The sequence below is a fragment of the Fusarium tjaetaba genome (genome assembly GCF_013396195.1).
Source record: "Fusarium tjaetaba strain NRRL 66243 chromosome Unknown NRRL66243_c0000017, whole genome shotgun sequence".
In the NCBI taxonomy this organism is placed as follows: domain Eukaryota; kingdom Fungi; phylum Ascomycota; class Sordariomycetes; order Hypocreales; family Nectriaceae; genus Fusarium; species Fusarium tjaetaba.
Genome location: NW_023501213.1, coordinates 51,093 through 75,900, shown reverse-complemented (window position 1 = coordinate 75,900; position 24,808 = coordinate 51,093). Strand labels below are relative to the sequence as shown.

At 50.8% G+C, this 24,808-nt stretch overlaps 10 protein-coding genes across 10 annotated transcripts; 6 read left to right on the top strand and 4 right to left on the bottom strand.

Annotated features, from left to right (window-relative positions):
* Window positions 1–217: 217 nt before the first annotated feature.
* On the top strand, window positions 218–952 carry FTJAE_670 (uncharacterized protein; the record flags this gene model as incomplete). The annotated part of the gene is made up of 1 exon (XM_037353339.1): window positions 218–952. One exon carries the CDS (start codon window positions 218–220, stop codon window positions 950–952), a length of 735 nt encoding a protein of 244 aa, XP_037212195.1.
* Window positions 953–2,558: 1,606 nt separating this feature from the next.
* On the bottom strand, window positions 2,559–4,067 carry FTJAE_669 (s-(hydroxymethyl)glutathione dehydrogenase alcohol dehydrogenase; the record flags this gene model as incomplete). The annotated part of the gene is made up of 4 exons (XM_037353327.1): window positions 2,559–2,837; window positions 2,892–3,370; window positions 3,420–3,863; window positions 3,908–4,067. 4 exons carry the CDS (start codon window positions 4,065–4,067, stop codon window positions 2,559–2,561), a joined length of 1,362 nt encoding a protein of 453 aa, XP_037212194.1.
* A 376-nt stretch (window positions 4,068–4,443) lies between these two features.
* Window positions 4,444–6,115, bottom strand: FTJAE_668 (putidaredoxin reductase; the record flags this gene model as incomplete). The annotated part of the gene is made up of 2 exons (XM_037353316.1): window positions 4,444–5,846; window positions 5,896–6,115. 2 exons carry the CDS (start codon window positions 6,113–6,115, stop codon window positions 4,444–4,446), a joined length of 1,623 nt encoding a protein of 540 aa, XP_037212193.1.
* A 1,463-nt stretch (window positions 6,116–7,578) lies between these two features.
* FTJAE_667 (uncharacterized protein) lies at window positions 7,579–9,862 on the top strand (the record flags this gene model as incomplete). The annotated part of the gene is made up of 2 exons (XM_037353305.1): window positions 7,579–7,725; window positions 7,883–9,862. 2 exons carry the CDS (start codon window positions 7,579–7,581, stop codon window positions 9,860–9,862), a joined length of 2,127 nt encoding a protein of 708 aa, XP_037212192.1.
* Window positions 9,863–10,066: 204 nt separating this feature from the next.
* Window positions 10,067–12,124, bottom strand: FTJAE_666 (c6 zinc finger; the record flags this gene model as incomplete). The annotated part of the gene is made up of 2 exons (XM_037353294.1): window positions 10,067–12,012; window positions 12,064–12,124. 2 exons carry the CDS (start codon window positions 12,122–12,124, stop codon window positions 10,067–10,069), a joined length of 2,007 nt encoding a protein of 668 aa, XP_037212191.1.
* Window positions 12,125–15,100: 2,976 nt separating this feature from the next.
* On the top strand, window positions 15,101–16,547 carry FTJAE_665 (NADH oxidase; the record flags this gene model as incomplete). Its single annotated transcript, XM_037353283.1, has 3 exons — window positions 15,101–15,294; window positions 15,339–15,598; window positions 15,643–16,547. 3 exons carry the CDS (start codon window positions 15,101–15,103, stop codon window positions 16,545–16,547), a joined length of 1,359 nt encoding a protein of 452 aa, XP_037212190.1.
* A 323-nt stretch (window positions 16,548–16,870) lies between these two features.
* Window positions 16,871–19,060, top strand: FTJAE_664 (transcriptional regulator; the record flags this gene model as incomplete). The annotated part of the gene is made up of 4 exons (XM_037353272.1): window positions 16,871–16,929; window positions 17,067–17,910; window positions 17,954–18,561; window positions 18,616–19,060. The coding sequence occupies 4 exons, from the start codon at window positions 16,871–16,873 to the stop codon at window positions 19,058–19,060; spliced, it is 1,956 nt and encodes a 651-aa protein (XP_037212189.1).
* A 467-nt stretch (window positions 19,061–19,527) lies between these two features.
* On the bottom strand, window positions 19,528–20,511 carry FTJAE_663 (uncharacterized protein; the record flags this gene model as incomplete). Its single annotated transcript, XM_037353261.1, has 1 exon — window positions 19,528–20,511. One exon carries the CDS (start codon window positions 20,509–20,511, stop codon window positions 19,528–19,530), a length of 984 nt encoding a protein of 327 aa, XP_037212188.1.
* Window positions 20,512–21,916: 1,405 nt separating this feature from the next.
* FTJAE_662 (uncharacterized protein) lies at window positions 21,917–23,150 on the top strand (the record flags this gene model as incomplete). The annotated part of the gene is made up of 2 exons (XM_037353250.1): window positions 21,917–22,081; window positions 22,140–23,150. The coding sequence occupies 2 exons, from the start codon at window positions 21,917–21,919 to the stop codon at window positions 23,148–23,150; spliced, it is 1,176 nt and encodes a 391-aa protein (XP_037212187.1).
* A 443-nt stretch (window positions 23,151–23,593) lies between these two features.
* On the top strand, window positions 23,594–24,712 carry FTJAE_661 (uncharacterized protein; the record flags this gene model as incomplete). The annotated part of the gene is made up of 4 exons (XM_037353239.1): window positions 23,594–23,663; window positions 23,724–23,758; window positions 23,810–24,006; window positions 24,058–24,712. 4 exons carry the CDS (start codon window positions 23,594–23,596, stop codon window positions 24,710–24,712), a joined length of 957 nt encoding a protein of 318 aa, XP_037212186.1.
* Window positions 24,713–24,808: the final 96 nt, after the last annotated feature.

Sequence of the window (24,808 nt, the reverse complement as noted above, 5' to 3'; positions counted from 1 at the left end):
TCAGATTCTCTGTTTTAGCTGTTTGTAAGCAGAACCAGACCAGTAGTTGGAAATGGATATATTCTAGAATCTTTCCAACCTTTTTGCGTCTTTCTCAACTTGACCTAAACATCTTGACCCTCCTCCTCTTTGCTCACCAATAAACCTTACCAACCGAAAATACCTTGTCCATCCAATACCCATCACTTGTTTTTGTACCTCTTGCACTGTCTTCGCAATGACAAACGCACCATTCACGGTTCCCCAGACCTGGGCCACGCAATCTATCCATGATTCACTGACGTCTAATAATCCGACACTGGACGTTACTGCCAATCCAGGAAATATTATAAAGACCAATTTCCCTGCTCTAGCCGATGCCCAGATCGTACGCTGGCACTATTTCAATGTCGATTGTCTTGGCCAAGCCTATGGCGACATTCTCGAGGATTACCCTGTCCCGACCGTTATCGGTCACCCTGGCCCTCACACGGTCAACGGACTGAATCGGTTCAAGCAAGTTGTCATAGACAACCTCTTTCCGAGCCTAGCCCATCCCATTCAAACTGGCGCAACCGTGCTCGGGGCCCGCCTTGGAGCTAGGCTACCCAAGGTCCTGTTCGAAAAGGACACCGTGGTGGACTGGCCTCGTCGCTCTGGGCTATCTCTCGTCTCCGATGACGGAACCCGTTTCCTTGTCGGTTGTGTTCTGATGGCATCCCAGTGGAGTTCTTCGCGGCTCGAAAGATCTCACTTCTACGGGGAGGCGGCAACCCTACCGCTCCGGCGTGTAGCCGCCTATTGCTTGTCTACAGACACCCGCTACGGGTTTGTTCTGACCACAAGAGAAATCGTCGTTGTCCGAGTCAGCGGCACAGCCCACGACGACCGTCAGCCTTGCCGCATCGAGTGGCAGGCAGTCCCTTGGGATGCATCAGGCCCGGGAACACTCACGGTCAATCTTGCCTTGTAGTACATCTCTATAATGAGTCTCAGCCCGGCTCATCACGCGCTGTGCCCCCCCGGAGCGGCACCCAGTCTCAGCCTCTGGTTAAGATACCACGATCCGGCCGGCTTGACCGCCTATAAGCACCACCTGTCCCTGCAACAGGCTTTTTACCCTCCTGAGGACGCTTAAGTCAAGGACGCCGCCACGTTGGGCCTCTAGCTTTTCACGCCTCGCTGTCGCCGTGATGGGAGAGGACGACATGTTTCGTTGTTGTTGCTTGTTGCTTGTTGGTCTTTGGGCTTCCTTTCTTTCTTTCTTTCTTTCTTTCTTTCTTTCTTTCTTTCTTTCTTTCTTTCTTTCTTTCTTTCTTTCTTTCTTTCTTTCTTTCTTTCCTTGCCTCTTTTGTCTTTCCTTTTCCTTTTCTGTTGGGTAATCGTCGTGGTGTGTGCATTACAGTCTCTACCTGGAACCCTTGTTGTTTTTCTCTTATTTTTGTTGCCCCGGATTTTATCTCGCATCTCGACCATGTAATTTGATTGGGCGCAATATTCCCAAGTTTTAGCGTCGGACCATTTCGTATGTTATTAGACTTCGGACTGTTCTAGATTTTAGACGGATAATTTTCTGCTATGTTTGGCAAAGATTTTATTAGAAATCAAGCTAGCGTATCAAGAAATGCAATTAAAAGGCTTTGAATTCATGCTCTCTAGCCATCGCAAACCCTTTTCACTTAAAATAAAGACGAGTCCTTCTGCGACGTTCCTCATCTCACCCTCTGTCTAATAAAAATGATATCCACGTGACAATCATGTCCTGCCGACAAGAGAGTTCACTATCAGCGAAAATAAAAACATTAATCCACCCCAAGACCATGAGAAAGGCATCTAGCTATAGTGCGGTGATACCGAAACACCGTTATGATGCTCGCACCAATGGAACGGGTAACTGGTACGCCAAGCTCTGTCTAGATGACCCTGAGATGTATCTGCCGTGGCCCGGTTCCATGACCTAGATTAGTAGTGACTGATTTTCATTTGATTCGTCAATTCACTACAAACGGTTGTCCGTCCTGTCTGTCTGTTTAGGTACTAAGGTAGGTAACTGCCGCGGTGAAATGTGAGGTGAAACATGAGGTGCAAGTCAATCACGACCAGAATCAAGACAATGGCCCAGCATGGTTTTCACATCGACAATATCTTGTCCATCATACACTTCAATTGGTCGCAGTTTTCGCACAGAGAGCTATAATCATGAAATAAAACAAGTATCCGCTCAAAAGTTACAAAGCAATCGGATGCAAAATAGGAATGCATGTCTCCGACGAGCTCCAGCGCAGTCGACAACCTTTTTCGGCCATCGCGTTAGCCATAAGAGGTAGCCGAATGCAAAACTTGCATTGAACCAAGAACAGTGAGGATGGCTTCTGATGTCGCCAACTTCCGTACCTAGACTGGTGGGCGATTGCAGTAACTGAAGTGGGCCAATCATCAATGCCTCCACAATCTTATCTTATCACCTCAATTAATCCGTCTCACCTCATGCGATAACTAAAACACCACCAACATAATTAACCAAAAATAACATTCTCATTTACCCAATTCATAACTCATCACTAACTATCCTCATCTCATCAATAAGTCGTCAGACTGGGCGTGCTAGGATCCTGAGGGAACGAAAACTTGGTCTCCACAAATATCTTCTGCATCCCATCCTCCCTCTTCTCAAACTTGTAGTACACTTTATCCAGATCCTCAAGTCTGACACGGTGCGACAGCATCTGAGCCGGATCAAGCTCGCCCTTTTGAATCATCTCAAGAAGCTCATGCCAGTATTTGTGAACGGGCGCTTGGCCGTTGCCGATGAGGCGAACGCCTCGCTCCATGAGGGAGCCGATGTTGAAGTGGTTGGTCTAGTCATGTTAGTCGCCGGTACGTAAAGAGAGGCTGGCATTGGCAATACTCACGTAACCCACGTAAACACCAGTAACGCCACATCGTCCATAGTTTCGCACGCCCTCAATCATCTCGTTGATAATCTCACTCGTGTCCGTCTCAATCCCAACTGCCATCTCGAGCCAGTGCATCCAGCCCTTGGCATACTCACCAGCCGCGCACTCAATCGCGCAATCAGGTCCACGGTTACCAGTGAGTTCCTTGAGACGGCTTACAACAGTAGGCTTGTTAGTCACGCCGTGCGACAAGTGCTTGTAGTCCACCAGCTCGAGCTTGTCCTTGTGCTCAGCGGGCCAGCGGTCTCGAATAAACGACAGGCGTGGCTCAGTGTCGACAAAGATGATCTGGCTTGCGCCCTCTTTGATCGCAAAGACACCCGCCATTTGGCCAATTGGACCAGCGCCGAAAATGGCGACCGAGTCGTTGGGATAAACGGCTGTGTCCTTGACGGCGTTGTAGGACGTAGCCAGTACATCAGACAAGTACAGCGCTAACAGTGTCAGCATAAGGTAGCTCACTCAACAGAGGCAACTACTCACCCTTCTCATCGGGAACGTCATCAGGAATCTCCAAAAGATTCACATCCCCAAGCGGAACACGCACATACTCCGCCTGCCCACCCGCAAACCCTCCCGTGAAATGCGAATACCCAAACATACCCGCCGTGCGACCCCCATACATGGCCCTCTCAGTGGTGTTCGAGTTGGTCTTCTCACACTGCGACGAGAGCTTCTGCTTGCAGAAGAAACAATCGCCACACGCAATCTGGAACGATGCGACGTAGCGCTTTCCAACGTCTATGCCCTTGACGGCTGACCCGACCTGGTCGACCACGCCGCAGAACTCATGCCCGAGGATGTCGCCCTCGCTGAGCTGCACGACTGCGCCGTGGAGGAGATGTAGGTCTGAGCCGCAGACGGTGCTGCCTGTTACTTTGAGGATCACGTCGCGGTCCTCAAGAATCTTGGGCTTGGGTGCGTCGACTGTCTGTGTTAGTGGTGTAAGTGCATGTAATGAAGCGACATACCCATTTGGACTTTGTTCTTGCCAATCCATGCGAGAGCCTTCATGGTCTCACCAGACTCGCCGGCGCCTGGTTCACGGTACGAAGCGATATCCTGTGCTGTGACGGCATTGTCGCCGTGTCCAATGACCTTTTCGACCTGGTAAGCTGCTTGAGTAGTCATTTTAACAGAGTCCTAATGCGATATACTGTTGACTGGAAGGACCTTGATGGCACGGCGAAAGGCGGTATTTATGAACATTTGTTTATTCATCATTACTTCATGTAGCAATCTTGTACCCGTCATACGTAGTATCGTCACCATGACTGTGTGGTGTTGTGGAGTTGATGCCATCATGACGATCCCTGCTCCGTACGTCATTGACTTCTCGAACCCGGGGATCATCTTTCACCGTGAGATGTAACTGGACGCTCGGAATTAAGTGCTCAACTAAGCTTCATGCCGATGAAACAATTACCTATTTTGTGCCTGTCATCTCGATCTAAGCTCATAGCCTCATCATAGTTCGACAGGTGGCATCGCTCCCGCCGCGCTAAGCTTACACTACACTGATCCCCTCTTGGAGCTCCGTCTTGGTGGGCATCTTGTTAACCCGCATTAATTCTGCGCTCTGAGCCATAGCTGGGTCTCTTCCCATGCTAGCCATGGCGACGACCGTTTCGCCCTTGCAGTAGTATGCCACAAACTTATTCTCGGCCGGACTACCGTCGAGGACAAGATCGTCCCAGCCAGAGGCCATGGTGTTGCCGCAGTATCGTAGTTGAGCACCCAGAGCAGACCAGAAAATGGGAATAAAGTGCTCAGTCTTGCCGCCTGGGTTGACAATGTGGTTCGCAGCGATGCGGCCCGCCTTCTGAGCAACGTTCCAGTGCTCAATTCGCACGTGCTTGCCCTCACCTCCGGGGCCGTGGTACGGGAACGTAGCGATGTCGCCGATGGCATAAACATCCTTCAGACCTTGCACAGAGTAGTCGTCGTTGGTCTTGATTGAACCATCGTCCTCCAGTTTGATGCCGCTGTTGTTCTTGAGGAACTGGGTAGCGGGTGCGACACCGACACCAAGAACGACAAGGTCCGCCTCCAGCTTGGTACCATCCTTGAGAGATACGGAGCCAACCTTGGACGCGTCAGATGCAGAGGGCTCGGCCTTGTCGACACTTGCGCCCATGTAAAACTTGACACCTTTACCTTCAAGCGCCTTCTGGAGGCCTGAACCAACCTTTTCGCCGAGGACGCGCTCAAGAGGAACATTCTCCATACCAATGACGGTCACATCGTTATCGCCGGCTGTCGCGACCGCCAATTCAATTCCGATGAATGAAGATCCGACAACAACAATCTTCTTACCCTTCTCACCAATCTGGTCGACAATCTTTTTCGTGTCGTGAACACTTCGGAGAGTGAAGATGTTGTCGAGGTTCTTGAATCCCTCGAGCGGGAGTCGTCTGGGAGTTCCACCAGTAGCAAGGACCAGCTTGGTGTAGTCAATCTTCTCGCCTTCGCTGGTGGTAACGAAGCGACCCGAAAAGTCGACATTGTTGACCTCACCCTGGACGAACTTGATGGAGCCACCTTCGTAGAAATCCTTGTTTCGCCATTGCAGCTTGCTGAGGTCGGTCATGAGAGCCTTGCTCAGCTTGGTTCGGTCGATGGGGTAGTAGCCCTCGTTGGAGATGATGGTGATGCCACCCTTGTATCCATTCTCGCGGAGGCTCTCGACGACACCCAGTGTTCCCGAACCACCACCAACGACAACGACATGGTCTTCCTGGACACTTCCGAGTTCGGTGCACTTGACATTGGGCTGTCGCTTGGATGACTTGATGGCGCTCTCCTCTCCGGTGAGGTACACTGCGCCGTCTCGTTCGGCGACTTGGAAGACGGGAAGATGATCGAGGGCGGGGGCATCTTCAATATCGCCGGTCTTTGCATTGAAGCAAGCTACGATCCATTAGTACAAGCATAAATGGGTGACTGCATTCGGACATACCTCCGTGCCATGGGCATGTGATGCGACCGTCACTAGTCAATACACCTTTTGCGAGAGGTGCACCATAATGAGTGCACTTGGAGCCTAGAGCTTGAGTCTTTCCTCCAGTGTTGACGAGTAGAACCTTGCCGTTCTCGATGCCCTCAACTTCAACCTCCTGCTTGGAGCCCGGAGAGAGGTCGAGCGATGAAACGCCCTTGAGCTTGTACTCTTGCGTCATTGGTCTGTATGTGGAGAAAGGCCTTGCTAGAGGAAATAATCGGGGTGTTTGTATCCGGGCTGAGCGAAAGCTTTGGAGTAATCTAGGATGTGGACGCATCAAGACGTCTTATTAAAGAAGAGAGAGGAAGAGAGAGAGAGAGCTGTGGGATGGTATGGCAGGTAGCAGTGGGAGACCGAAATTGGGGGAAACGAAGAAACGTGGACATGGCGCCATCAATTCGACGGCAGCTGCAGAGCAACACAAAGGTCCCTCCCTAACAAAACGCAAGCATCACCACTGGAAGCTCCGTATCATCCATGCCCGCGATGATGTGGGGGATGACAATGGGAGTGATGTGACTGGTCGAAGCTTTACGGGCGAGGTTGTGTATGACGACATGCCGACGCTGTAAGCCGTTCTCCTGTTAAGGCTGCACCCACGATCCAACCGTCTGCGGGTTGTATTTGTATCTGTAAGCAATGCCCCGCACAGAGCATGATGCCACTATTAACTGCCGGCTTACGAGGCATTGAACGAATGCAGGCGGTGTAAAAGCATGAATGCGAAAAATGATAGGGTAATGATCCCTTGGAAGACATTTAGAGTTCGTGTCAAATCAGATAGACTACCCTGGACCATGTCAGTTGACTCGTCACGTGCCTTATCGTCTTATCAGAGCGCTAAATCTGCGTCATGGCGGATTCAGCAAAGTGTGACAACCTTGAATTCCACATCCAATCACACGCGAAAAGGAAATGAGGGAATCGCGAGCATTCAACACGTCTTCCCTGCCACTCTATCGCGCTAACCGAGTCCAGAGTCTCCGCCCCTAATGAATGCCTAAGAGATCCCCTGTACGAACTGAACTGTTCGCAGCCTATTACCCTTGCCGTCTCTGCATCACATGGCTTGTGCAAGTGGCTGAGGTTGGTCTCTTTTGAGGCCTCATCTGCCTTGTTTATTCACGCAATGCAAACACCTACGAATACAAACAAGTCGTCACAGTCCATTATTATCTATCTATCTGCATCACTTCTTTGTTTACTCCAAAACTTCAACTTTCGGCGATCTCGCTAAGTCAGGAACAAAACTCCACTCCTACCCAACTTAGACTCGCGCGGGAGCCCACATACCAATTACAACCTCAGCCAATTATACACAAACAAAGACCCTCTTTGTTTGGCTCAACAGTAAACACCAGCCGTTCCCATCAAAACGACTCGAACCCGACGAGACGGTCATCGTCTTCTTGCTTTAGACTTTGGCTCGTCACGAGTCTAACATCGGCTGCCGACGGACCATGTTCTAACCTCGCCCTTCGATCATTCCTTATCTCCTCCGATCTACAGTATTATCATGTTGCCGACCGATCCCTTATCTTCCGCCGCCTTCGTTACCCTTCGCCAACTCTTCACCCTATTATATCTACAATAATCAAAGCTTCAAAGGGCCTCTCCATCTCCGATTTCGCTCCGCCCATCATGGAGAGGCCGGATTTTGGGCCGGAGCCGCATATCTCTGAGATGACTTGCTGCTGTGGACGAATCGACTGCGCTCTCCTCAAGAAAAATTGCTCCATTCTAGAGACAGTCGAAAAAGATGTCCATACCGCGGCGCAACTTGGTCAGGTTAGTCAGGTACCAGTTCTCAATTTTGGGGCATTCCTCTGCTTTTATACAGCTGCCAATTCTTCCACTGCCTAAACACCCGCGTGTCCCGCATGCCAGTCCCCGCTAGACACGTCAATGCCCCATCACACTGCTGACTTGTCTGTCTCCCTTGTAGGCTCTACTCGCTAGACATGAAGCATATATGGCCGACGCGGAGAGGGATCGTCTTGATCTCTCCTCCAGAATAGAGCGTCTGGAAATGGCCAAGCAGGAATTAGAGGCTGAGAATGCCCTGAAAATTGAGGAGAACCGCAATCTCCTCGACCAGCTTGAACTGCTCAACAACACCGTCTCCGAATCCGATACAAAGATCAAAGCACTCGAAGCAAGTCTGCTGTCGTCCCAACAAGCCGTCCGAAGACTCGAGTCTGCTGCCCTGCGAGCCGAAGATGCTGAGAAGCATATTTCTCTCTTGGAACTCGAACAGGATGATCTCTATCACGAATTGAGGTCAACGAAAGAAGATGCTCGAACACATGCACAGCGTTGCAAGGAGGCGCAACGCGGCATCATGGACATGCAGGATCAGTTGGAGAGAATGGAAGAGGAAGCTCGAGAGGAGCGACAAAGACATGCTGAGGTTATTGGGCGAATGGAGCGTCAACGTCAAGTTGAGAAGCAGCTCAATACAGCCGCCGGTCGTCTAAAAGGTGCAGCTGCATCAAAAACACTGCAGGAGCCCAAGCCAGGGAATCCTGTCGTCAATCATTTTGTCCGGGATCTTCTCCAAGACAATGCCAATCTACAACTTGGCATGGCTGAGCTACGGGAGATGCTTCTCAATTCGAACGACGAGATTCAGTCTCTACGAGAACAACTCGTCACCCACCAGCCCATCGCCGATAGCAGTACGACTCTCAAAGACGAACTCGAGGCTTATGAGCCACCGACGACTCCTCGAATTTCGCAAGAGCTCCACATCCACCACCATTATCACGTTTCAGCCAAGGCCGACAAACAAAAAATGAGGCGGAAGCGTGCGAGCTTGAACTCTAGTATCTTTTCAGCTTCGACAAGTTCTGGCACATCAACCCCGAGAAATTCTGCTCGCTGGAGTTTGGGACCAGCCCTGCCGGCCCTCGCTTCCATCAACACCAAAGAACCCAACTCTGTCATCTCGATGCCCAAACAGAGGTGGTCCATGCTTTCAGAGCAACCCTCTGAAATCGCGTCGTCCGTGCCAAGTTCACCACGATCGAATTTGCGAAACTCGATGTTTGACTCAAATTTCGGCGACAGCGATTATCCAATGTCGCCAGCTACGAGCTTTGACCCCATGTCGCCCACCTGGCGGACGCACCGTAAAGGCCCGTCTGACATTTCGGCTTTCAGCCTTCAAGCACCTTCCCTCCAGCTTGATCCAGGCACGCCGCCTCAAAATTCGCGTCAATTTAATGATGATGTGATACATGAGGAGGATGAAAATGAGGGTGAGGAGGTCATGTCTCGAACTGAGACACCCGATCTCGGCAACACCCCGTCAATTGACGAGAGCTCAATCGTCGAGAGCTCTGAGGACAATAGAGACGAATACATGCCGCGTCCCAGGATTCATCGAGCTATCTCTCACGAATCCATCATGTCTCTTAGTGGCGGCCTCGACATTCACACGCTCAAGGCTCGACCTAGCCAGCTCACCCTTCGACCACTTGGTGGCGCTGAAGCTGTCGTTACGGGCGTTACAGCGCAGCCTACGCTGTACAGAGGTGCAGCCAAGCGAAGCACCGCTGCCCTCCGAGACACTTTCGCTGGTCTTCCCGCAAGTCGAACTGTGTCCAACCCACTTAACAGGCCTGGGTCGAACAGATCTGCGTCGCCAGCTCCTTCGGACACCCCCCAAGGTAGCCCCGCAGGAGGAATAGGAAAATGGGTTGGCTGGAGGCCTTGGGCTTCGGGCAGTGGTGAAAATGCCCCTCCAAAACCTGTGGAGAAGGAAAAGGACAGGAACATTAACCGGACGCCGGGTATCAACCAGCCCGGGTCGATTCCTGGCTTTCATCAATACTGGGCTGCTCAGAAACGAAAGGGCGCGCCCGCTCAGGTCACTACCGTTGATGTTGACCGTGAGGCCCTGGTAGAAGGCTTACAGGACTGAATACTACCTATGCCCTCAAACTACATGCACCTGGAACTGGAGTTGATCTCATTTGTGGCGTTTGTTGTGGAGGTTACCTGATGGAGATACCCTGGCTAGACAAGCCTAGTCCCTTTGTTTTACACGTTGGTATTGGATGCATTCGTTTGGTGTTTTATTGGTTCATCTTGGGTATAAATATCATAATCATACATATCTTTATCCTCATGCTATACTGCTGTTGAGCATAGTCCAGTACGTAGTGTCTACACCCTGCAGTGCCCAATCCTCTGGGTCGGCCGTGAAGCAGGGCCAGTTGGAGTCCAACACATCAGGCGCAAAGGCGCACGTTGTGGAGAGGTCGCAGTTTTCGGAGCCAAAGCTTGGCGAGTTGAATGACAGCGGGAACTGTGACATGTCGACGTTGCCACTGGGCGTGGTGCTGTTGGACGCCATCATGCTCGCTGTGGAGGCGGGCGGCGTCGGGCCGGGGTTGATGTTCACCGTACCCAGGAACGGGACGTTGAGATGGACGTTTTCTCCGCTCGTGCCTGATTGTCTCTGCACGATGGGCAGAAGCTGCCGGATTGTTTCCGCCGCTTCGATGCAGAGCCGGTCGTTGTTTAGCGCTCCCATTTCCTGCATCCTTTCCTGTGTCTTTTCGGCGAGGTCTCTGTCGTGCTCTTTTTCTGTCTCGTAGCCTGGCCAGCGCCACCCGAGGTATCCTAGCAGGAGCGTCATGGCCGCCACGAGGGCGGAGTAATCGACGTGTCGGCCTGATATGGAGGTTGTAAAGCAATTGCGGTACTCGAGGAATCGGTCGAGCACGTCGCGACTTGCCTGCATGCATGTTGCGCGGTTGTACTCGTATCGTCGTTGGCCGCGGTCGCGAAGAAGATATGGAAGATGGAGAAGGATTAGAAGCGAGAAATGTCGGATTTGAAGCTTTATCACGCTCATTCCGTCGCCTGACGCGTCGGATGTACCGCAGCAGATCGCCATGTCGGGTAATTTCCACCACAGACCATCATCCATCATCTTGTACGCCTTCTCAAGCTCCATGTCGATGGACTGCGTGAGAACATATGCCTCGCTACCTTTGAGCTCATTCCTATCCGCGATCTTGCCCGCCATCATCGCGTACACTTTGCCAAGCTTGTCGCTCGGTGCATCCGACACGAGAGCGTTGTCCTCTGCGAAACTGTTATCGCGCGAACCAATAGGCAGTCCGAGAATGAGCGAGACGTATCGGTCGTTGCAGTTGATGCGGAACCAAATGACTGATGGTGAAGGGCGATGCTTGTTGCTGAATGATGGGTCTACAGATTTGATTGACTTGGCGCTCTTGCGATCAATGCCCATGAGCTGCGCCATGTTTAGAGCGCGACGGCCTGTCAGCCACGCCTTTCGCAAATGTCCTGCGTCGCTTTGGTAGAAGCTCTGGAGGATAAGACACTCGAGACCTTCTAAACACCCGACAAAGTCATCGTCTGATGTGACTAGTCGTCCAGTAACGGCAATCCACTCCTCCATCGTCTCGCGGGGCGATTTGCTCAACCCAAGGGTACTTCCATCGAAATACGGAGGCATCTGCTGCAGACAAACGGCAAGTTGCAGAAGACGCTTGGCCAGAATGGCGGGATGGCTTGTAACGGGCGGTATCTGCGCCAGCGCCGACAAAGGCTCAGGCTTCCCATCAATCTGATCCTGCTGCGAGTAAAACATGGCCAGGACAAAGCGCGCCCCAGGACTCTGCTGCGAAATAGCATACAGAATCTGCTGCGACGGGAAAAGCGCATGCAGCTGCGCAGAAACATGCGTCGCCTTTGCAGATCTGCTCGGAAACCTGTGCGTCACGATCGCAGCGTCAGGTTGGTCCAGTATCTGCTGCGCGTTGTCCACGACCGACGACTCAAACACATCAGCTGTGTGCTGCGTGAACCGCTCCAGCGCGGGATCTTCTGATTCTGGCGATGGCAGCGGTTTGTCGACTAACTTCTCCATCAGCTCCTCCAACCTGCCGAGGCGCTGCGCAAGACGCTTGTCTTGGGGCGCGGCGGGCGGCGTGGGGACATATTCCTGTGATATACAGCTTGTCTCACGCTGTGTGCAGCCAATACAGATTGGATCGTCTTCCTTTGAGAACTGGCATTTTATCTTACGGCGACGGCCTAGGCATGTAAGCGCCGTTCACGGTATATGAGTGGATGGGGGAGATTTACATTCCCAGCAACTTCGTGTTCCTTTTCGAACTTTGCGACGCTTGGCGGGTGGTTCGGACATGTTTACAGGAGAGATATTCGGCCGAAGAGGTGAATATGAAGGGGTTTGATGGGTGAGATGGTAAGAGGTGGTGATGATGTATACGGACGAAATACGGACGAACGGTGGACGAATTGGTGAGGTTTTGTGGGGGTGCTGCGGGAGGATTAGCCCGGCTTATGGGGGCGGCGTCCGGACAGGGGAAGTGTATTTGTAATGCAGATTGAATGAACAGAGAGATCCATTGTGTAGTTTATCTGGTGCATTGATGTCGATCTGTTGTTTCATATTGGGAGGTAGTTGGTGTTGTTCACACTGAGAGATTCTGAAGATCGCTGTGACGTGGTTCAATCCGAAGGATGAGTAGACTTATGATAGAACGCGATGACAATCTCGAACGACAGCATGCGCCATCTGTTGGATCCAGTAATTGAATTCGCTCTGCATTTTTATGTGAGATTATTCTCAGACAGATTTAGCAGTGTTTTACGCAAGTCTGGACGAGGTGGCCGATTGTTGACGTGCAGATCCTCTCTGAATAGCTTCATTTTACAGCATCGGATCACCACAGCCACACGGCCTCTGAGACAATGACTTACATGATTTGATGCTCAGATTAATTGTGCGTTCTGGCTAGTCTTATTGACAATGCTGCACATCGCAAGACTCAACTTAATGCCATAAAGCAAGTCGCGTCTAGTCGCATTTAAGTAGTATGGCATCTACCATCTCTCACTGAACTGAAGCCTGACATCATCATTATTCGTGAATACATTTCTTCTTCATCTCGGGAGAAGCAGCATCATAATCTAGCGAGAAAATAAGCATTTATCTCTCAATCTCACATTCAACCGTCAAGAGGCTGGTGATTTGCGCGTGACCGACAATGAAAGAGGTCATGGTGGACTGTAAGAGGAGCACCGGCTAAGAATTGATGACTTTTGATGAGGTTATGATCACTTTAGGACGATATTTTTCTTTTTTTGTAATCAGTCGATGAGTTTCGGTGATTTTATGATCATTTTAGGATAAGGTTAGGATAATTTATGATCATTTGATGAGATTTGATGAATAAATGGTAAAGTTTTGGTTGTGGCGATGAGTGCTCATTCATTCATGCTGTAAGTACTGGATACGTGGTGATTACCCTAGGTATGTCAGAGAAATAATGTCTTTACCAGCCAACACGACTCTTGTCCGTTGATTGAAATAAAAAGTGAATAAATTGGAAACGAGGAAGGGACTAGACATTAAGTAAACTCCTCAGTGATTACTGTACTGTAAATCCCTGGTCTTGCGATGAACAAACTTTTGTGCTGCAAAAGTCTAAATGCCGAGTGTTAGTGGAAGTCTTTCTTTACTACGGAGTAGAGGTCGTGACATTCGTCAAAGCTGGCACCCACTAGAAGAGCAGTGTAGCATTTCATCAATATTAATATCCCAGAAATAATAGTAACTCACAACAAAGAGACATACATACAACCAACGCAGACTACATTACAGAGCAGTCTTCAATCGGTTTAGGTACGTGTTGTTTAAAGGCCGCATTTGCCCCACCACCCTTCAGCAGTAGGGCACACAAACTCAAACACCAGTCATTCTTTGCAATCGTGAGAACTTTGCTTTGTAAAAATTGCAACGTGAGTCAAGCATACTTTAAAAGCAATGTCTCAATTGCTGTATCATGCAAAATGACTTGGTTGAGTTCGTCTTGGTGGAATACCGTGCCACTTTGGCATCGCCAGATATCATAGATTGAGTCAGCCGTGCTACGCTTCTTGCAATGCTGAAAAGCGACAAGAACATTCTCCAGCACCAAAGCAGGCAAAAAAAGACTGTGTTCAGAGCCTTTTGTTGCACAGGTACCAAAAAGGGATGGCCGGGACCATCGTATGCCTGGTGTTGCCAGCGGGAGAGGGACCCCTGTCATAGAGTTTGTAGCGAATCAAGAGTATATAGCCTCCAGATTAACAAAAGCTATCGGGGCGGTTCTGCCGCCCCATATGGTCAATTTGAAACGATACAGGTAATTATTCCAAAGCATCCTCGTTCGACTCACACTAACATCACCCAGAGAAGATTAGCATGGCCCCTGCACTAAGGATGACACGCTCAATCAAAGAGAAGCTACCAATTTTTTGAAGTTCTTTTTCATTCACTTGTATCAATTTCGTTCTATCGTTATTCTTTGCTGTTGCAGCGTATTTTCGCGTGGCTGGTAATAGCTTATGTCGCGTCGCGTTGAACAAACACCGGAAGAGTGGGGCCGGGTTTGACCGGAGTAGGCCGGCGTATGCCGGTCTCGCCCTCTTGAGCCCTTTCAACCTGAAGCTTTCATATCAGTTCTGCGTCCCCCACCTCAATCTGAAACTATTGACTTTGTCCATCGCCACTTGTTTATCTGTGACCCGATTTGATGTACTACTCATCGACTGCCGATTCTTAAGTTGGATGAGCTTCCAGGCAACAGGCGAAAGACTGCCAGGAAGGTCAAGTCTAAAGGACTGGAGAAAATAGTGATGGAAATGTAATAGAACTCCATGAATCGTAATCGCTTATTTCGAAAGACTGTTAATTGTCAATTCCGCATTTGTAATTCGCGCGCGCGCTTGATGCTGAATAATGAACCGTCTCAACTCCGTGGAACGCCGTGGACCGCAAATCCGGGCAGCTTGTACGCTTATCACCCTGGGCTGCGCTGCGTCGGAATGCCATGGGCGCGATTTTGGATTATCTTTGGACTATCCCCTGCTACTGAAAGCCCGTGGAGCATTCATTTTGGCTCGGACTCTGCTTCTCGGATCGGACATGCACAAAATGGAGCGAGTCTATCTGTCCGCAGCGCGGTGTTACGTGCTTAGCTTTGTAATGATGCTGAATTGAGATGATGGTGCTCATGATCTTGCTGTATATAAATGGCGACCGAAAGACGTCGTTAAAGACTTCATAAAATACACAACTTCAATTACAATCACCACTTCAATCACACTCATCAAAATGCCTGTCCGCTACACGTCCAAAGACGTCAGTCCAGAGCCCTTGGCTCAAGAACTTCATCTCTTCCCCTCCGGCCGAGTCGCAAAGAACCGGTTTCTCAAGTCGCCCATGGCGGAATCGCTTGCTAGTTGGGATCCTGAGATCGTCTCCAAGAGAGGAATCCCGACCGACGAGCTGATTGAGCTGTACAGACGGTGAGTCTCCCAGGGCCGTTAAATGACCTGACTGACAGTTTTAGATGGGGCGAAGGCAAGAATAACTTTGGCATCGTCGTCACTGGCAATATAGACATTGATCTCACCTCCGTCGGGGCCGCTGCGTCTCCCGGCATTCCCGTCGATGCTCCCTTTGAGGGCGAACGCTTCGAAAAGTTCAAGCAATTGGCCACGGCAGCCAAGAAGGACGGTTCTCTGTTCCTCGCTCAGGTGAACCATCCCGGGCGACAGGTTCCCTACAAGTTCAACCCGGTCGCCATCTCAGCCTCTGACGTTCAACTCGGTAAGTTACCCACTGCGCTTCATCGTACGTACTGACAGTCACAGACCCCAAGATGGGAATGACCTTTGGCAAGCCGCACGCCGCGACAAAAGACGAAATCGCCCAAATCATCGAAGGGTTCGCACACGCCGCCGAGTATCTCGAAAAGGCCGGGTTCGACGGCATCGAACTGCACGCAGCTCACGGCTACCTCCTCTCTCAATTCCTCTCCCGAACCACCAACAAGCGCACCGACGAATACGGCACGCAGACCGTGGAAAACAGACTCCGCCTCATTTCCGAAATCGCAAATGCCATCAAAGCGCGCGTCTCGCCGACCTTTATCGTCAGCGCAAAGCTCAACAGCGTAGAGTTCCAGGACGGCGGCGTTACACCCGATGAGGCGAGGGAGCTCTGCGAAAGACTTGAAGCACTGGGCTTCGACTTTGTTGAGCTCAGCGGCGGGACTTATGAGCGCATGGCGTTGTCGTGGGAGAAAGAGTCGACGAAGCAGCGGGAGGGGTTCTTTCTTGAGTGGGCGGAGACCATCACCAAAGCGCTTGACCCAGCGCATAAAATGAAGATCTTTATCGCTGGTGGGTTGAGGACGGTGGGAGCCATGGTAGACGCGCTTGATGTTGTTGATGGGGTTAGTATTGGACGGCCTGCGGCGGCAGAACCGCGTTTGGCTGGTGATATTATCGAGGGACGCGTCAAGGGCGCGATTAAACCGGTTGAGATGGTTGAGAATGATCTTGGGATGGGGATGGGTGTCGCTGGGGCTCAATTTGCGCAGATCGCAAAGGGCTTTGAACCGCTTGACGCGAGCGACGCTCAAGTTGTGCAGACATTTGGACAGGATATGGGCGCGTGGTATGAGAAGCTGGTACAGGATGGAGATAAGAATGAGTTTGTTCGTGCCATTCAGTATTCGGGACCTCAAGTTCCATACGGCAAGGTCAAGGCCTGATAGATCATGGGTTGATTGCGATTAGACATGTTATTAGAGTGTATGGTATTTACTCCGAGTCATTGATTGCGTCTCCTGAAACAAATGCATGTCATGTCATGGCGTTTCAACGGTTCTAAATTTAGGGCTGATGATCGACAGCCCGACGAGGCGATGTGGAACCCTGCGGTCGGAGAATTTGTCAGCCATCCAACCTCACTTCATCTCACTGCCCATTTGCAACAAAACTCTCAACATTACTCTTCCTACGCTGTATTCACCGTTTTTAATCACTGGAACTTACCAATTCAAGTCTAAAACTAAATATTTTCACAATTGCAGTCATGTCTACTGCTGAGATAGATCCTACACCGTCTAATCGCCGCAAAGGTCAGCAACTCGAGTTACGACATGAACCCAGCTGACAAATACCACAGCCTGCGACTTGTGCTTTACGAAAAAGATTAAATGTGACATGCTAAAGCCAGATTGTTCGAATTGTATTCTCTATAATACGAGCTGTCGAACTAGCATCATTAGAAGGAAGCCTAATTCTGCGAGGGTCAGAGCAGGGGCTAAACAACAAGAAGAGTATGCCCCTATTCTCGATTTTACTGTTCAAATTAGTAACTATCTCAGGAATAATCGGCAAGAAGGTCTTGAGGCAAGATTGGCTCGTATTGAGGAGCAGCTCCAAATTGTTCTCAACGCTGCCAAAGATGCTCAAACTGCCAGGCCGGATGACCAACCCAGTCCAAGTGACTCAACGGAATCAGTTCTCAACAACTCGGCAAATTTCGAAGAGATGGCGAAAAGGGGTTTTGTTTGGAAATTCGATCCAGTTAATCCAGCCGTTTACCAAGGTCCTCAACCAAACATTTTGGAATTACCCCCTCTTGATGAGATTCTACCTATAGTAGACCACTACTTTACAACCTTTAACGGCGTCATCCCTCTCTTTCAGCAGCCAGAGTTCATGAAGCTTCTTTCTACATGGTATAAACAGCCCGAGACCCGAGATAGAGCTTCGTGGGCTGCTATTCAGACTGTCTTGGCCATTGGATATCGCACTCCACAGCTCTCGCTACGGGACAGTCAATCGGTGCATATTGAAAAGGCAGATCAATGTTTGAGGAACGCACAGACTGTTGTGTCAGAACTTGTCACGCGCGATGAGGATTTACTCGGCGTTCAGATCCTTCTAGGTATCGTGATGCTGTTCCAGAATAGTCGCGATCCCAAACCAGCGAGTGTTCTTATTGGAACAGCGGTTAGACTGGCGCATAGACTCAAGTTGCACTCGCAAGAAGCGGCGATGCAGTTTCCGGCTGCAGAGGCAGAGCAGAGATCGCGCGTGTTTTGGATTGCGTACACTCTTGACAAGGTAAGTTGTTTGAGTGCGTAAATTCAAAAGCTCACGTTTTTAGGACATTTGTCTTCGTGCGCAAACACCTTCATGCCAGTTTGATGAAGATATCGACATTAGTCTCCCTGCACTTGCGCCACCAGATAGCGTTGGCTTGATATGGACGCAAAACGGCCAGGTGCACTTCAACTACCATCGAAGGCGTGTGGAACTAGCTTACATACAAGGCAAAGTGTACGATCTTTTGTACTCGAACCGCTCAAGCAAGGTGACTGCCCAGGAGCGACAACGGCGGGTAACTCGACTTCAATCTATGCTCGATCAGTGGTACGAGCGCATTCCAAATGTCTTTCATATCGAGCATGTCGCTGCGACGGTGGGACCGAGCCAGCTTGTGCAGATGACAAAGATGCACCACGCTTTTCTACTGACAGAAGTGATGAATCATGGTATTTACAGCCATAATGCTGAATGGGTCAAGAGGATCAGCTCTTTTAGTAGAGCTACGATAACTTCTGTTGGAAACTTGGAGAATAGGGGCTTTGATGGCGCTGGGAAGTGTCAGGACCAAGCACCGCCTCTACCTGAAGGATGGAATCATTGCGTGGACGTGAGCAGAGGGTGCATGAAGCTATTCCAGGAAGCTACACCAACAGAATGTCTAATTTGGTATGTCAGTTACAGAGAGTCTCGGGAGATTACTGACCAGCGCAGGCAATGTAGCTGCTCTCATTTCTCAGCGCTCATCGTCCTCCTCGCCAACATGATTCTCAACCCCGGCCACAACTCAATCCACATCGATCAGCACCTCTCAGTAAAAGCACTCGATCTCTTCGACAAGCTTCTAAAGATAATTGACGACGAGGCATTCAGAGCTTTGCGAAGTGTTGTTGGTGAACTCAGCCAGAGGGCGCAGACGGCTGTGGCGGTGTATAGAGAGGAGCTGAAGGGGTCGGGGAAGGATGTCTTTGAAGCACTGAACGTGGATGATGTGGCTGTGCAGGAGGCGGATTTCTTACCGGCGGGGGACATGTTTGAGGGGCTTGAGGGGCCGTTTGTGGGGTTGGACGGACCGTTTGTCGGGTTGAGTGGGGAGCTTGAGCGGGGCTTCGGAGACGGGATGAGCTTCATGGACGGCGGAATGTTGGACATGGAGTTTATGAGATGAGAGGTGACAGGCGCTAATTGACACTAGCGCAAGAAGTGAGAGAAGAGGAATCACAAGCTTCAGTCGTGCGATGAAAACAGTTACGATCGTTGAGTGAATGGTGAGAGAGAAAGAGAAAGAGATTGCTTCTATGGTATCAAGTCTAAATTTCTAGACTGCGCGACAAAAACAAGAGACAAACAACAAGGATCCAAGGTAAAGACAGGCATGCGACGACAATGATCTAAACACAAGCAAGGAAAAGGCTGCACCACGACAATTAACCCGCCAGACGCAAGGAAAAGAAAAGGAAGAGACAGACAGCACGACAAAGAAATAAAAAGAAACAAAAGAACAAGCGCTATCCCTCTCCGCTGTATGGTCGCGCCGAGGTCGGGAGGACTAGACCCGTGTCAGGTGTCGACATTGGAGAAATGCAGAGTTCGACGTCGCCAAACCTTGCGACAACGAGAAGACGCTCAAGAGGTTCAAGAGGAGGTCCCATTGGGGGGGTCCTCAAACTCAGCTCCTTCCGGAAGCTCGGCGCACCATTGCCCAGAAGAAAGGTGTCGGTAAAAGTACCCTTTAGTGGTCCGGTAGCGTGTCCAAACGTCTAGAGATCGGGGTGCAGGTAGGTAGTGGGGAGGAGGGAGGTAATGCGGAGGAGAGCCTGACAAGCGCAGGTCACCAAGGCTCAGCATTACTAGAGACCAGATCGAAAGGCACGCGGTGAGTTCGTACGGACCATGTGCGGACCACGGAATGGCTTGCCATTCGACATGGCAAGACATGCGCGTGTCGAACACTGTACCTCGAATGCGCACGACAACGATTTCCTTGGTGGTCATAAGGAACCCATAACGAGTTCGGGCAAGGAGACAGTATTTAGCAAGACGATCAAGGGGCCGTCTAGCTATCGTGGATTTGTCGCCGCCAATCATCTTTGAGTGCCACGAGTTGGCATGCAAACAAATGTTGACTACCAAGGTACGAGCATCAGGCTCGTTGCCGGCCACGTAGGAAAGGGTAGGTGTTTGCTTGTCGAATGATCGTCCGGGCTTAACAACGACCGCGGGGAATTGGTGACCAAACTGACTGCCCAGGAGGGCCGCGCCTCGCTGGATGGGGTCCTCAAGCCGTGGGCCCAGGTGTTCAAGGAACATCTTTTTGGCTTCTTCAATGTTGTCGATGTAGAACGGCCCACTCTTGGCGGCGCTGGGGGACAGAACCATTTGGCCCAGGATGTCCTCGTAGAGGTCTCCCAGGACCTCAAGATTGAAGTCGGTCCACTTCAGGATGGACAAGGCCTTGACAGCATGGCGGGTTGTGTCGTCTCTGATAGACGATGAAGCATGTTCAGCGCCGAGGAGTGTGGCATTCGGTAGCGAGAGAGCCTTTCGGATTGAAACACTCTGCTTAATGTCTACAGCAAGAGCGGGCACGGGAGTGCTTTGAAAGGTCGGAAGGCTCATGCTTTTTTTCTTGAGGTGGTGAGGTCGCGAATAGGTAGATGATGTAGTAGGGATAAACAACGAGATGCAATAATACGAAAACCGGAAAATATTTCTAGATTTAGATGCGAAAGCAGAAATAAACATAAACGTTCCGACTCAGCTGGGGGCAAGATGGATTTATCAGTGTCCAAACGGCCCTCATGCTCATGGACAGTTGACAGGCCCCGGAGAACCCTTCACAACTTTCCCAACAAAAAGCTCTAGCGAAATGTGACCTGTCTTTTGATTTCTGACCTATGTGGCTTGACTCCTGTGTCAATAGAGAGACACCAAGAGATGAGAAATATCACTTCTCATGTAAACTCAGAATGAATTCACTGGCTCACTTGGCCCATAAGTGCTTAGCGGCGTTTCCCAGAGCAAACAGGACCTACATTGCGGGACGGGAGTCAGGACAGGACGTTAGCGAACGGCAGCCAGGTCTCCGTTTCATTAAAACTCACAAGAAAAACACACAGTCGACCGATATTCACAGTCAACTTTACGTCCAACGCTCATCTAACGTGGCCAAGTAAGTGCCTGCTGTTATAGCGCTGACTGTCATGCCAGACTCATCAGTCTGCGACCCAAACACTTCGCGATGACCAGGAGGCATGGGAGGTGCCAAGGAATACTGTGGACAGCTGGTGATCAGCTACCTACGCCATTAAACGCTACCGTAATAACTCCAGACCGCCACAACGGCAAGGCAGCGACCGTTTGATACGAGCGAAACTCAAGCCTGTTCTTATGGCTGCCCGGCGGTTTGATTGCTTGAGGCGCGCCAAACTCATCAGTCTGCGACATGAAAATTAGGGGACGAGCTGCTGTAGAAGAGAAAAAAGCGCTGTATTGTGATGAGAGGGGAGTGCTGCTGGGCTGAGTGACCAACTAGACTGCGGCGTGTTATGTGGTGTAACAAAGAAACCAGGTTCTCACTGGCGGAGCTGTGAGTTGCCGATGGTCAATGCAGACCGCTAATAATACGCTATTGACATTACAGAGACCGCCTGACGCATTCCCCTGGCGTCGACAAAGAAATTCACGGCCGGTATCCCCGTTGCGTTGCGCTTTGCATGTTCAGTTGTCGTTTGTCCACCCTTTTTTTGGAGTGCTATTTCTGGATTCATCTTCCTTTCGCAATCGTGTTCAGACAAGGAGCGGATGAGTGAAAGAGATACGGCAGTTTGTTGTGTCTGGCCACGCTTATCGCCCTGCGTTTTGGCTCCAAGTTAATAACCCCCCGAAGAAACTCCTCTACCTGAAACCAGGACAACTATACCAGACTGCAAAACAAACAAACTTCAATAACTCTCCAAAACTTGTCTTTTCATCATCATTCGTTTTCGTTTCAAAACGGACCCCACCCACAGTGTCTTCAACAATGCCCACGCTCAAACCGCTACCGGATTGTGAAGGCCCAAAGCTTGAGTGCTTCACCGATGATCTCACCAAGCACGACTTCAAGTTCCTGGAATACCTCGGCTTTGGCTGTCACTCAGCCGTTTTCAAGGCCGAGATTGATGGCAAGATCTACGTCATCAAGCTTGTAGGTACAGTGAATTAGGTAGAATCACCATGCCAGCTGCTAATTCGCCCGCCCTCAGTTCTTCCCCGTCTTCGTATACGAGCCCAACTTCCAACTGGACCCCATTGACCAAGGCTTTCACGTCGACAGATACGAGAAAGAGCGATTGACCGCCAGCGAGAATATGCCCCAGCATGTGGTCGACAGTCTACGTGTCCATGCGACTTCCTTCAACAACGAGTGTCGCGCCTACGGTCGCCTCAAGGAGCTTGGCCGGGAGCATCTCGCTGGCAAAGTACACGGCTACCTGCGCCTCTACTTACACCAGATTGACGAGCAGATCCAAGCGGCGGTCCAGAACTCCTTACCGGGAGCCATATTTCCCTCGGTGGAGGTGATGGAAATGGAGGACGATGAAGTTGATCTACCCATCATGGCTATCGTCAAAGACTGGATCCCCGACCACCGAACGCCTACAGGTGGAATGACACGGGAAGCGGAACAGAGACAGATCAAGCATCTACCACGTATGCTTCGCAATCTCCGCGAGCTCCATAAATGCGGCATCGTCGTGCGCGACCTCAAGTCCCAGCAGTATTACGAAGGCCAGCTGTGTGACTTGAGCCACGCCTGGACGATTCCACATATCTTCGGCCCCGAGAGCGGGATTCGACCGCGCTGGGCCTTTGCAAGCATGGCAGCTTGGGACCTGAAGTGTTTCCAGGATATCATCGAAGAGACAAAGGTTTCTGCGCTCCGGGCTGATCCGCCACTCAAACCGACTGAATTGGTTGCAACGCGCAACGAAGAGCGCTTCAACAGTCTTCGTCCTCGTCCAAGCATGCAGGGACCTTTCCTCCCTCTGGTCAACTACGATGAGGGGGGCACCTGGAATCTGGACTACTATCCTTCACACGACCCAGCACTCTTCAACTGGAGGGCCATACAGAAGCGGGCGACAAAGAATTCCGCCGTCCATATCCCAGAGAAACCTGCCGCTGGTGTCTCGATGAAGCGAAAGTCCCCTGCCACCGAAGAAGCCAAAGCCCGACCGGTGGAGGAGGGTAACAACAAGAAGAGGAGACGATAGACTACCCACATGCCCTTCTATTGAAGCTTCTTGCATTTGTGTTGGATAGCGGAAATGTTTTTTGACGTAATCTATCTTGGTGTTTTTTATTTTGGTGTCGCGATTCTGTTCTTGGCGAGCCTCGCTTTGGAGTTGAGGCTCACACATGCGTTTTATTTACATAGATCATTATACCATTATACCATTGTATCCGTTTATATCTTTTATTTATACCAAAAGTTACTTTTTCTACTGCATCTCAAGAACAATGAATGATGATCGCGAGAGTTTAACTAGCAATCGTCCACTAAAACCATCCGACACTGATCCGGCGTAAATGGTCCGGGGCCGGCTTTGGCCCGGAACATTAAATTCCCGTTCGGTCCATTCCTCAATCGCATCGTTCCCTACATCGCAGTCTACGATCCCAAGTCCATCGCGACAACCGACAATTCCCTACAAAAATGCTATCGCCGGCGATATCCACTACAATCTCAACACCCGGTAGGGCCAGAGCTTCCTGCGAGCCATGTAGTAAGTGACGAGACGTCGAGCGCCGGTCTCAGCTGGCTTATCCGTTCCCTCAACCCGTAGGATCGCGAAAGGTCCGATGCTCAGGAGAATACCCGGTGTGTTCGAAATGCACCGCTTCTAATCGAGGATGTATTTACTCTCTGCAGAAACGCGCTGGCAGACCCAAGAGGCCCTGCGTGATAGCGCGCGCGCCGTCCAGTCCTGCTCGTGAGGATGATCGCGGGCCGTCACCAGCGCAGTCGAATACCCCCCGAATACCGACCGTTACGGAAGAGCCCCCGAGCCCTCGCGAACCTAATGCAGATATACCGCCATATCTCACGGACTATGAGAGCTTTGCGCCGTAAGGAGCCCGTCAGGCGATCCATTCTTTCCGCTTTCTAACCCTCTGTAGTGCACAATCTCACAGCGACATCCTCACGCAGACAGACATTAACGCCTCGTGCGCATGCCTGTCAATCCTCTATCTTCTCCTCAATCGCCTCGGTGTCCGCACCGAGCTCATTGTCCCCGATGATTTCGCGACTCTGCGAAATACGTTTGAGCGCGCGACGGACGTTCTCGAATGCTCAAAGTGCCCCATGCGCTTCTCATCCGTGCTGCAAAACGCGGGCATCCTGGGCATTCTGTGCGTCTGCATCGCCGAGTCCTACGTCAGGCTCATCAAGACGATTGATGCAAGGGCAATTGAAGCGACCTGCAAGGGAGAAAAGTTGAAGGTCGCGCTCAATCCTCTGGGTCAGTCACTCACCTCAAACGACACAGTGTTGGTGCCGATTGAAGTGTCGCCCGAGCAGTGGAAGAGTCTCATGTACAATGCCGTCAAGTCGGAGATATTTGGCATTGAGAACCATCGCGACAAGTCGTTCGTCGCATTCATTGAGCGGCTTGAAGAGCGGCAGACGAGATGGCATACGCTGCCTACAGCTCCGGACTGCCCGCCAACGTATCAGTCTGCTTGTTCGTCTTCGGATGAACTGCCGCTCTGCTTGACCATCACGAAGGCGGCGAGAAAGGTGCTTGACCCGATCGCTTCTATTCTGGAGTGACGAAGAACACGCATATATGAGATTCGGTGAAGGACACGGCTGCCAGCACTTCTCATGAAACGACTCGAGATGATTGATAGGAATCCCCCAAATTGG